General features: G+C 40.5%; 1 protein-coding gene across 7 annotated transcripts; it reads right to left on the bottom strand.

The window, feature by feature from the left end:
* Positions 1–451: 451 nt before the first annotated feature.
* On the bottom strand, positions 452–10,597 carry LOC149835218 (homeobox protein knotted-1-like 2). Of its 7 annotated transcripts, XR_016432825.1 has the most exons (9): positions 9,848–10,588; positions 4,896–5,016; positions 2,595–2,791; positions 2,137–2,268; positions 1,923–2,059; positions 1,754–1,844; positions 1,550–1,645; positions 766–880; positions 452–608 (listed from the first exon to the last, which is right to left on the bottom strand). XR_016432825.1 is itself a non-coding variant. In XM_090011761.1 (6 exons), the coding sequence occupies exons 1-6, from the start codon at positions 10,418–10,420 to the stop codon at positions 1,805–1,807; spliced, it is 1,197 nt and encodes a 398-aa protein (XP_089867887.1). In that variant the 5' UTR covers positions 10,421–10,597; the 3' UTR covers positions 1,216–1,804. The 7 variants fall into 7 exon arrangements, 3 of the variants coding, with proteins under 3 accessions (XP_089867887.1, XP_089867886.1, XP_089867888.1); XR_016432826.1 differs by lacking the exons at positions 452–608; positions 766–880 and having other exon boundaries at positions 1,216–1,645; positions 1,754–1,841; positions 9,848–10,595; XR_016432827.1 differs by lacking the exons at positions 452–608; positions 766–880 and having other exon boundaries at positions 1,216–1,645; positions 1,754–1,833.
* Positions 10,598–11,969: the final 1,372 nt, after the last annotated feature.

Consider the following 11,969-nt stretch of genomic DNA (forward strand, 5'->3'; position numbering starts at 1 on the left):
CAGACAGGCCAGAGCTGGGCAAAAGGGACCTGGGCTTTTATTATATCAATGAGTTTGAGAGTGACGTTCGATTACCCCCGAGGAGCCACTTGTTGCATGTTCCCAGTCCACTTTTTATGGCAGTTGACGCAACAAACAACTCTCGTGAACTCGCAGAAAAAACAAATGTGGGAAAACCATGCCCATGGTGCAATTTTTGACAACCAAAACATAGTCCCATCAGACAGACCACACGGTAGCACTGACTTATACAAAACCAACCCGTCCGAAAGATTGCAATATATATATATATATATATATATATATATATATATATATATATATATATATATATATATATATATATATATATATATATACACATATATATGGCCCTCGGCATGAGGCACATGCCTATGCCATGTTTAAATGGAGGCCCTTAGCATGTGAAATATAAGCGTTATATACTTTTCTACATTTGAGGTCCAAGGCTGTGGCCTCAAATATCAAAGAGGCCAGCCGGCCCTGGCAGCAACCACAACACAACCTCCGATCAATGTTCCCAAAAATAGCCAAAAGCTCCTCAAATTTCAGGTTTTCCCCAACTAGTTGAGCCAAAGTGTTATGCTCTGCATGGGAGATCATTGAAGATGTCAGTAACAATAAAGGTCCTGTTTGGAAGCTGGTATCTGGAACGGGAGTTAGGATTTATATGAGAAGACTTCACATTATATACAGTGTCGAGAGGGTGGTTTATGAGAAAACTTCACATTATATAGTGTCGACCTGCATGACAGCCACCTATCTTGGCATTTCTCGAGATGGGTGTGGTGTTCATTTAGAGCAATGTTGATATGGATGGTCATTAGCAGTGGAGCATTATGCTAAGCAGGCAGCAGCACTGCATAAAAAATGACCTCTTATGAAAATGAGAAACAATGTGAGATGTTTTATTTTTTTGCATTTGCGCTTAAAATGAATATGGTAATTATGCCCCCAGAACAGAAGGTAGTAGGTGCCAATTTCAAAAATTGATAGCTTTCACTTTTCCAAATGCATAAATAGTATTACTGCACCTCTCTCTCTCTCTCTCTCTCTCACACACACACACACACACACACACACACACTGCCATCTCAGGAAAAAGTAGATTAAAAAAATGCATATGATATGCGTGCTAACAACCTAACGACCAGAGATAAAAATGGATAAGATGATTGAAATGTGGACTAAAGCTAAAAGAGCAAAGATAAATGGAGATCACTTTACATAAAAATCAAATGTAAGACGAACAAAATAATAGTCAGAATACCTATGGGAATGGCAGAACAGCCCTAGATTCCGCCATTTCATAAACATTAGTATCTACACCGAAGACCAATATATCCGAACATACAAGACTCAATTTAATACGCTATACCACATCTAACATCCTTGATAAAAAAATATTATTGTTACACTCTACACACAGAAGCGAGAATTTCTTGGATATATAGAGGGAAAAGCATATTAATTAGATCCTGCGCATTGAGCAATAATGATTGAACATGATACAGGCGTTTAAACTAACCATATTGGTGCGAGACTGCATACTATCAAGCTGTATCATCTCTTCATATCAACTGCCTGCTTTAGTACACTGATGCCTTTGTTCTCATTAGTTTCTCTGAATGAAAAATGAAGGATCGACCCCATGAGAAGCGGATTGCCCAAGTAGAAATTGTGGAAAACACTATACGGATTCATCTGATCACATTCTTAAGTAGACACATACTTGGAAGAAACTTCTTTTTCATGTCGCTGCATTCAAATGTGCTACTGTTTTCTACGCAAATTGTTCGGCAACATCCTCACCTGCATGGCTTCTCTCGCAAAAAATTAAAATGGTATAAAGGTCCCAAATTTCTATCACCTTAACATTTCTCATGTTCTGTGCAACATACCTCTTGCGTTTGCTCTTTAAAGATGATGATGCTGAAGGGTTGCTATGCCAGTTTCTCTTGCGCTGGTTTATAAACCAGTTGTTTATCTGCTTCAACTGTAGTCCCGTCTCCTGCACCAATCTTGCCTTCTCATCCTCCTGAAGCAAAGTTAAATTGGTACATGAGGCACTTTATTATTGATAGCAGTGAGAGAACACAGGTCAAAACACTTTACAGTTGGATACGGCCACTTGGCATGCGACTGCCACCAAGCCTTTAAGAATGAGGTTGTGTCACCAGGAAGCTTTCCAGCTCGCCTCTTTCGCAAGATCTCCTCTCTTACATCAGCAATCTTTTCTTTGTATCCCTGTGCACAATAGACCATGTAAACTCAACTTCACATACAGATACAGCACATATACCCAGACACTTTAGTACAATCACTGAACACTTGCATAAACATTTTAAACAACCCCCCACCCCCCTCCTTCCTTCTTTTGATGGGCAAGCAGCTGGATAACCCTTGTGGATTTCAAACCTGAGATCCCGCACCCCTTGGTTGTGATAGTATCTCATTTGACCCCTTTGTAATCCAGTAATAAGAAGTTTAATATAGATAAGAAGCATACTGCAGTTGTTGAATGGAAACTTTGTGACAACATGAAAATCAGCATAGATGGTTAGTCCTTCAACCTGCTTTAGTTCATGCTTTAGCTCTTGCCTTACACGCTCCATCAAGGACCTTTCAGTCTCAGTTGGGACAAGGGGGCCGAAGCCCATGCTATCTGGACCGTCCAAGCTTCCATCAAATAAGTTGGTGTCACTATCTGCCTGGTCGTCATCATCATCATCAGACATGGTTGCACCTGTGCCATCACCTGGAGACACACCTGTTTCACACCAACATCCATTAAGAACTTTTATCTTCCTGTGCACGTACAAGGAATCAAGGTCGATTCTATTAAAACATGTGCAGCAAGCAGAACAGTAAAGTTGGTTCCACAAGAACTCGTGAAACAAATGGTAAAAACATGATAAAGCTGACATAGGTTGTAGCTAGAGCCTCAACTACATACCGAAGAGGTGCAGAACTCATGGCTAACTAATCATGAAGCTAACCCACCAACGGGGCCTCCGCTTGTTTGGTAGGAGCTGTTAGAGCATGTCACCTTGTGTTGGGACGTTGCAAGTTCAAAACCCAATGGTATGTTGTGTAACTGGTCTGCCTAACCCCAGCTTGCCTTTCAAAGAAAAAAATTCATGAAGCTAACCCAAAACCATAATGACTGGCATGAATTCATCATATTCTCATAATTGGGGTATATGTCATGTAGCTTATTGAAATAAGGTAGATTCAACACGTATCCAGTTTCCTTCGGTAGAAAATGATAAGATAGCAGGAGCTGTGCATCCTTATCAAGAGGGAACGTGGAAATCTATATGATATTCAGAAATTTCATGGGTACAGGTTGTTGGGGAGTGTGCATGGCAGGTATCAAGGGCAAGAAAGGTCTCAAGAGGGAAACACAAAAGAATGAAGAAGATAGAAAAATGCTTCATTAGAAAGAATGAGAAAATACAACCCCTCTTGAGGGAAGACGTGCTCTTAGTTACACTACAAGACAAAACTTGTTGACTTTACAATCAACTGTGACAAAAATACAAAGATACCCCTATAAATAAAGATATGTACACTAACATGGGGTAGCACAAAAGAAACATGAAAAACTATATTACATTCCAACAGCAGGCAGGGGGTGAGCATGGTCTGAAGCAACCAAATATCTTTCTAACTTTCCAAGTCAACCAGAAACATGTCCAAACTTGGAAGCTTGTAACTCTCGGTAATTTTGGAAGGAAGTCTAAAAAGGAGGACTTGTAGGAACTTCAAAGGCAAGATCATATTTCATGATTATCATAGTAACATGAAAGTTGGGCAATGCCTTTGCCTGGAAAAGGTTGGTTATGACTTAAGAGTCTGTTGCATGTGATAAGCTACAGATTTTTGGGAAGTACAGATAAATTTGCTGCCGGAACTCAATAGTCCAGGTGCCCTTTTCCCTTTGTTTTCTCCTCAAAAAATAAAATACTATCAAAACACAAAAGTGAAGGTAGTCTTGATGACAGGTCATCCTAAATGAATCAAAATGGAAAAATAATAACATTGATCAATGGCATTGCTATTTATATGCAATCCCAGCATTTGTGCAAGCCATTTCAAATGTGCATATGCAGAGGTAATAGATTATAGATGAGATTCTGTGCAGTTAAAGTACTGCTCACTCTTCTGTAGCCTGATGATCTCTTTCGTCCAAATTATATCTTTACTAGCCAATCGGAAACACTTCTCCAAATTATCAAGCCATTCAAATATTCTTTTCAGGATTAGGACTGGTTTAGAAATTCCTTTGAACATGGCACGCAGACCATGGTTAAAAGAGGCCAATTATGTCAAGAGTTTGTTGTATCAGTTCAAGTGAACTTGAAAGATATTATGAAACATTGCAGACACTTGGGTGGACATGTTTAGGCCAAGATTTAGGGTTCTCTAACCCTTATTAATAATTGTGATACGATTAGGCAATTTTTAAAGCCCGTGAAGACGAGTTTATGGTCATTCAAACCTACTTATCATTGCAAGTTCACCATTGTCATGCCAGCCATGACCAAGACACAAACCGCATATGGTCAAACTGTAAACATTAGGCATACATTGCAATGCTAATCATGTTGTATCTATAACTTAGAAGGTCAATTAATCCACTGATTTACATCTTACTCCCACTCCATGTAGTACTTATGGTAGAAGTCTACCACACTGAAAATAAGACATCCAGAAGCAACAAATACTTTCCCCTGCTAACATTGCATAATGCAAAATAACTAGGTGAAGAACAGCCAAAAGAACTGTGATAATAGCTTAAATCAGAGAAGGAAAAAAATAAGTTGCATAGAAGTGTGATATAAGTGTGTGTACAAAATAGAAAAGGTCACCTGTTAGGCTTTGCAAAGACTGTTCCAGCTCCCAACAAGCCATTACTGCTTCCATCGCATGAACACGAACATGCTGATGAAGTTTCTCTTTGAATGAATAAAGCAACCAAAGGTAATGTGACTGATCAGCAAGTAGAATATGGGGTTAGTATAGTGGGACAAATATAACTGACAGAGAATTCATAATTAAAGGGAGAAGCTTTTAAAAGGTCAGACAGAATCTGCAGAAGTAGAAATTATATTGAAGAAGAAAAGCAGGAAAAAAAAAGTGTGGCAATCAAATCCGATCAAGTATTAGGATTGACTTGATGAAGGAATCGAAAATCATTTCCTAAGCCTTTAATATCACAACTCATGAAAGGATATTAAGTATTGAGGCATGTTTTCATGATATGTGGACCAGTGGTGGGATTGTCACAGAATAAATGGCCAACCAAAGCCCCTGTAGAGCAACCTTTCCTTCAATTCAGATTCCTAGATCGATAAATCATATAGTCACAAACTGTGCAATGTTAACGTACTTGCTGCAACACTGCATCTGGAGTTATCCATAGATGTAAGCAAGCCATAAAGCTTAATTAAAATGCGCATGTACACCTGGGCCAGATTAGCGGTCACGTACAGGTGATCCATAGGCATCAAATGCATATTTAGAAAGAAAAATCATTGCAATTGCCATTGTCCTGCACTCTTGCATTTTCGATGGGAAGATTGACATTGCTCTGGTACAGTATGTAAAGAATTCAGCCTATAGTATACTAAAATAGGTGAGAGTACCATTTTACAAGCATAGACTCAATTTACTGTTGTGCTTCCTGGTGAACAAAATAAATGCAACCAAACAACATTAAAATTTACACCACTTTTAACTTGTTATGGACAGTAAACAGAAAAATCCACATATTTGAATACTGGAACTGGGTTCTTCAATAGGATTTGACTCCAAATCCAGAAAATCCCACAAGATAAATGCACAAATTTGAACCCTGAGAACTGGGTTTCCCCATAGAATTTGACTCTCAAATCCAGAAAAGCCCACCAGATAAATCCACCAATTTGAAACCTGAGAACTGGGTTCCTCCATAGGATTTGACTTCAAATCCAGAAAACACAAACTGATATTTCAGGCTCATGCAGAACGTGAAATCGGAGATCCAGTCATGCACCAGATTTTAGGCTCATGCAGAGAAGGTGCATGTATGCATGTGAGTGCACATGTGCATGTGGAATCATGTGTGTGTGTGTATTCAAACTTCAAAGTATCATGAGAAAATCATTTATTACGAAAATAGAAAATTGGACAAATATGTAAAAATTAGTAAACAAGTAATTAAAAACTATATTCTCACTTGGCAATAAATTTGATTTATCACACTAATTTTGATTAAATACTATAGCGATCAATTAAACACAAAATTAACATGATAAATTCAACTTAGTATTATGCAGTCTCACCCATGTGTTTAAGTCCTACAATTTCCAAACGTTTCTTATTTCAATAGAAACTTCCTGACCTCAAAGGTTTTACAAGACTAGAGTTATTATGAGACAATTCTCGGACATGGAGACTTAAGTACAATTTTCGGAATACAGAAGATTTTTATTGAGATCCATGAATCTGAAGATTTTAGAAATAAATACCAAATTTGAGCCTTTCACTGAAAATTAATGATGTTTTGGGACTAAGCCTCTATATGTGTAGTTATTCATGGCCCCAATCAGGCTACCGAGAATGAGAATGTCTACCATCAGGTGAAGAGTTCCTATAAGTTAACTTTATTGGACTATTTTCTTTGCATAATTGGATAACCATACGTTCTTTGCTATTAAAACTGCATTATTGCATGACAGCCACAACTTCCCTTGTCATTCAGGAAGCAAACTTGGCTTCCTTGTTCCATGCAAAGGAGTTATTCCTCAATAATGTGGTTTGAGGAGTATTTTTCATGCCACAACCTATAACAAACTTTGGACGGTAGCCAACCAATCACAGAGTGTCTACAAGCAGTTTATCACTTTGTGGTATTGTGGTTCATGCAGGCGGTCTCTATGGTTCACGTACCATTCTCATTAGGTAATCAGATGTTCAAAATATTTCTTCTCAAAATTATTTGAGATGTTCAGCAAACTGGCATCTCTTTAGGATCCTGATTGCTGTTGGCAGTTGGCATATGTCATGAGCGACTTTGACACTGAAATAGAGAAGTAAACCATGTTTTAGATCCCTCATTTGGTCCTAAGACAAAGATAGTATGAATGCCCATTGACTTGCAAGATCTAGTGCAAGTTCACAAGGTTGTTACAAAGGCATACCTTGCAAAGCAGCTATGGGCATGAATAAGCTTTGGAGATCATGTAATTTACATAAAGATTACTTTGGAAACCATATATTTAATTAAGACAAAATAGACAAAATAGAAATGCAGATCTCATACATGCATCATAGCATTCATCTCCAATCAATTTTGTGGCTTATGGCCCATGTTTACAACACAAACTTGAAAGAAATCAATAAATTTAAAGAAGCTTTGGATAATAGCTTACAACAACATAGTACAGCAATGTATATGAAGTTGCATAAATATATTATTTCCTGACAGGAAGGATGTCATTGCAAGAAGCCCATGGGAAGTCATACATCTCATAACAACATTAAGTACTTCCCATATAGAGCACATAATGTCTGTCAACACCAAGTAGAAAATTTCCTTGAATCAATGCTGGAGCACATCTATGCCATTTAAGGAAAATGAATGAGTTGGGCAAAGAGAATTTAATTTTTCTATAAAAAAACTGATTCACATGCTTGAACTCAACGATAAATGAAACCATGAATGCCTGTGAAACTATTGTATAATATGTAAATGCAGTGTCAGCAAATAAGGATTCATGTACCTAACCCCAGCTTGATTATCGACAAAAAAAAGGATTCATGTAAAGGGAGGTAATAATAACTTGTGATAGAGTGAAATAATAGTTAATTGAAGACACTGGCATCCCAAAGTAGATAGAACCCAAAGGAAAATCAAGTGGAAGGCAAAGATGAAGGAATCACTTGGGAAAGATATACACATAAGAGAACATTTTGAATAATATTCAGACACTAAATTGTTCAAGATATATCTGAGTAGATTATCAACAAATGCACATCTCCTAATTTATTCAGATTAAAACAAAATGTTATGACTATGATATACCAACTGCTTAAAGATCATTTGCAAGCATAAACATTTATGGAGGTCACTCGTATCAAAGCAACCTATAAATGAACTTGTGATCAGTAGATAACTATGACCCAACACCGAATGAGTGTTTTTTCCCTCATATAATGCACCACATGTGTGCTCCTAGCAGATTATTGCTTCTGTCTGAGAGCATATACTGCTTTCCATAAGACAACACTTGCAACTTTAATACCAAAAAAATGAATTCACTCTGACAACATTGTAATTTGAACTTTTGCCAGTAAGAATTGAAAAAATATATGGAAGATGTTGATCATTCTATGAAATCATGTTTCAAATGGTAAATCTCACATACTACGAAACATGCTCCAAACTAATTCACACCAGCTGATAGTCTAAATTAACAAAGAATCAAAGTTTAAAAAGGATAATCGCCATGAAGAGAAAATTTTGGCTACTAGAATAATTTATAACATCTGAAATAGAAACATAGTTGCATCCAATACTACTTGAAAAGCAAAACCAAGTCTTGGCAAATGGAAGTTTGAGAAAGTATAGGGTGAAGTTTGGAAAGAAAGTTTGGAGTAGAACATTAAATGAGCCATAACATTTACATGCAAACATGATGTCCAAATGGGCTGATATGGTTCAATATCAAGGGAAAGCTCCTCTCATTTATATAGGGGAAACCATGGTCCCCAGATTCAGGAATGGAGCTTCTGCAATTGTAACTTAAACTTGCTGCGTTCTGACCAGTGTCACTATCAGGTTCACGCTCTTCTTAATACCTGCATGCAACCACTGATGTATACGTCGCAAACAAAGGGAGATATCAATATGCTATTCTCCAGTAAATACTCTTCCTTTCTTAACCATGCTTAACCAAAAAACCGACCTGATGCACATCCTTCTTTACATGCTAAGCTCATCAACCTTCAAGTTTTAAATGGAAACAGCCTAGATGTGCATGCCTCTGGATAACAGAAGTTCATACATTCTCCTTTCCAACTATAGTTCGTAATCAGCTCGGCATTCATCCTCTCTACAATAAAACGGCTATACGACAATCAATCCAGCAAGCATTTAACGTAAAATCACACGGCCCTTTATGTGTCAATAAAAAGAAACGCCTCACTACCAAAGAAGTCGAATAGCGGTAATTCCCAAATAAGCACCTTAATTCATCAGAAACCTACCAAACATCGCCTTGGACCAATTCATCCCTACCTTCCAACCCCCACTTTTCCACTCTCCCCAAACTAATCTAAAACCTCACAGAAGAGAATCATAAAAAAGACAACCCCAATTCTGCAGAAAACAACGACCACCATCAACGACAAATCCCCCGAAACCATCAGAAACACGAAACTGAATCGCAAAACGGAAATCGATCGGACACCCACCAAAAGAACCCATCCACAAATGGAAGAAACTGGAAACTACATCACCCAATTGGCACATAAAGACATCCTAATATCCGCCTATTACATGGGAATTAAAAGCACTAGAGAAGCAAAACAAGAAACACCACCTTCATCCAATTGACACAAAATGACATCATAATCTATTCTATGGAAATCAAAAGCACTATAGAAGCAAAACAGGAAAGACCACCATGAAAAATTTCCCATACCAACTTGAGAGAAGCACACACAAGAAACAGAAACAGAAACAGAAACAGAAACAGAAACAGAGCAGAAGAACAACGAATCGTAGTAATAATAGTAAGAAGAAGAAGAAGAAGAAGAAGAAGGCGGTGGTACCGACCATGAACTGGTCGAGCTCCTTAACATCGGCAGGCAGGAGCTGGTGGCCGAGCACCGAGTACTTGGCGACGACCTGCTGCGACTGTGCGAGCTGGGCGTCGATCCTCGGCAGCTGGTCGACGGGCGTGGCGATCCTCAGGCAGGCGATGTGTGCCGAGAGCAGCTGTTCATAGAAGGGGTGCGCGAGGATCTCCGCCTTGTACCGCGCGCTCTGCCACCCATCCTCACCAGGCTGACCCTGCTCTCCCTGCTGCGATCCGCTGTCGACCAGCTCCCCGCTGGTGGCCGCCTGGTTGGCGTTGTTCGCGTCACCGGAGCCAGCGGCTATCGCCGAGTCGCTCGACACAGGCATCTCATCAGCACCACCATCACGGGGGAGCCACTGCACGGAGGCACCAGAATTGGGATGCTCGGGGGCGGTCTGAAGGTGAAGGAAGCCGCTGCAGCGCGCGCAGCTGGAACCCGGCTCGCACCCGCACCACTTCCTCCCTCCCTGCTGCTCAGCGTCGATGAAATTGGCCTGCTGGCGAAGGATGGCGCTGCTGAGCCAAGTGGGCTGCTGCTGGAACGCCATTCGATGCCGGTGTCACTGTCAAGCTCACCTCTCTTTTGCCTTTTTTCTTTTTCACCGGGAATCCTCCTCTCCTCTTCTCATGGTCGTCCCCTTAGAAAGCAGCACGAAGAAGAAGAAGAAAAAGGAAGGAGAGAAATAAAGAGGGTGAGAGGGAATCGTTATCATCATCCTTCCTTCGTGTAGAACACGTCGTAAGGATAAAAAGAGGAATAGAGAAAAATAAAAATAATAACAATAATAAAAAAGAAGTAGAAGAAGAGGAAAAAACAACCGACGTTGAGAGATGAAACGAGAAACCGCTTACCGCAAGAGGGAAGAGAGTCAGGGACCACTCTATGTTCAAAAGTGAACGCCATCATCATCATCATCATCCGGGGATGTTTTTTTCATTCTTTCTTTCTTTTTTTCTGTGTGTGTGCTGTGATGAGTATTTTAGTATTCAGTAATTTTAAGGGCGTCTGGGAATTTCGGTTTCGATCATCTTGGAGAGTTGTGAAGCTGAGTCCGCTGCAGGGACGCGTGTTGATGATGAGGAGGCTCGCTCGCTCGGTGGTTGGCGAGAGAGGTGGGCTGGACTGGACTGGACTGGATGGTGCTGGGCGCGGTTGGCGTGGGACCCATAGAAGCCGGTACGGTGGAAAAAAGAGACAAAATCGGCGAGGGCCATTGATGGGACCCGCAGACGAGCACGTTTTGGAGCTTTGTCCAATGGAGACGATACACGTTGTCAGAAAAGTGGGCCTGGCAGAGGGCAATTTGACCTCCGTGTAAGGGGGTTGTCCTTGTCGTTTTCTCGAGTGGGGCCCATGCCGCCGGATCTGAAGGCGGCAGGTGGTCCCCACGAAAGAGAAAAACTGAGAGAGAGTGAAAAAGGCGGGAGTGGTCCCCCCCACCCCCATTGGGTGCGGATCCACGTAGTCGTCTCCAGTGATGACGTGGCGAGCGAGTCAGTCTCGAAAGATCCGCTGCCGTAAGTACCACCGGCGCGTACCGGTCGGATGGGGGTTAAGAATGACGAAAATACCCCGAAGACATCGGTGTTTTTCGTCGTTACGGGAGGACAATTTGGTAAAATGTGCCCATCGGTTTTTTACGAGAGATGGGTCTGGACCTAGGTATATGGACCCGGACCCGGACCTGGTCAGGAAATCGTTCAGTTTTCGATGCGGTTCCAGACCACAAATTGACACATTATCCAACAAAATGTCCGACCAGGTTTTTGCACTCATTAGAAGAAGCATCGACATTGTCCAAGTCCAACTACTCCGGTTTGACTCGGACTCACTTGGGTCAGCCCGTGTCTTACTTGGTTTCTGGTCTCTTTCACGTTCCGAATCGGTTCTTGGTTTTTTTAAGAGCCTAGATTCAGCTAAAAGAAAGATTTATCAAAAAAAAAAAAATCCTATTCCTTGGGCTGGAAGTAGTTGGACGTGACATGTGGCACTAAATGAGGAAGAGATACATGATTGTCTGGATCCGCCAGGGATGGGCCCACAGCCGTGGACTTTGGCCCCACTGTGCCAATCAATGGATTCATAGGATCCTAGGG

The sequence above is a fragment of the Nuphar pumila genome, chromosome 6 (genome assembly GCF_984573655.1).
Source record: "Nuphar pumila chromosome 6, dmNupPumi1.hap1.1, whole genome shotgun sequence".
Taxonomy (NCBI): domain Eukaryota; kingdom Viridiplantae; phylum Streptophyta; class Magnoliopsida; order Nymphaeales; family Nymphaeaceae; genus Nuphar; species Nuphar pumila.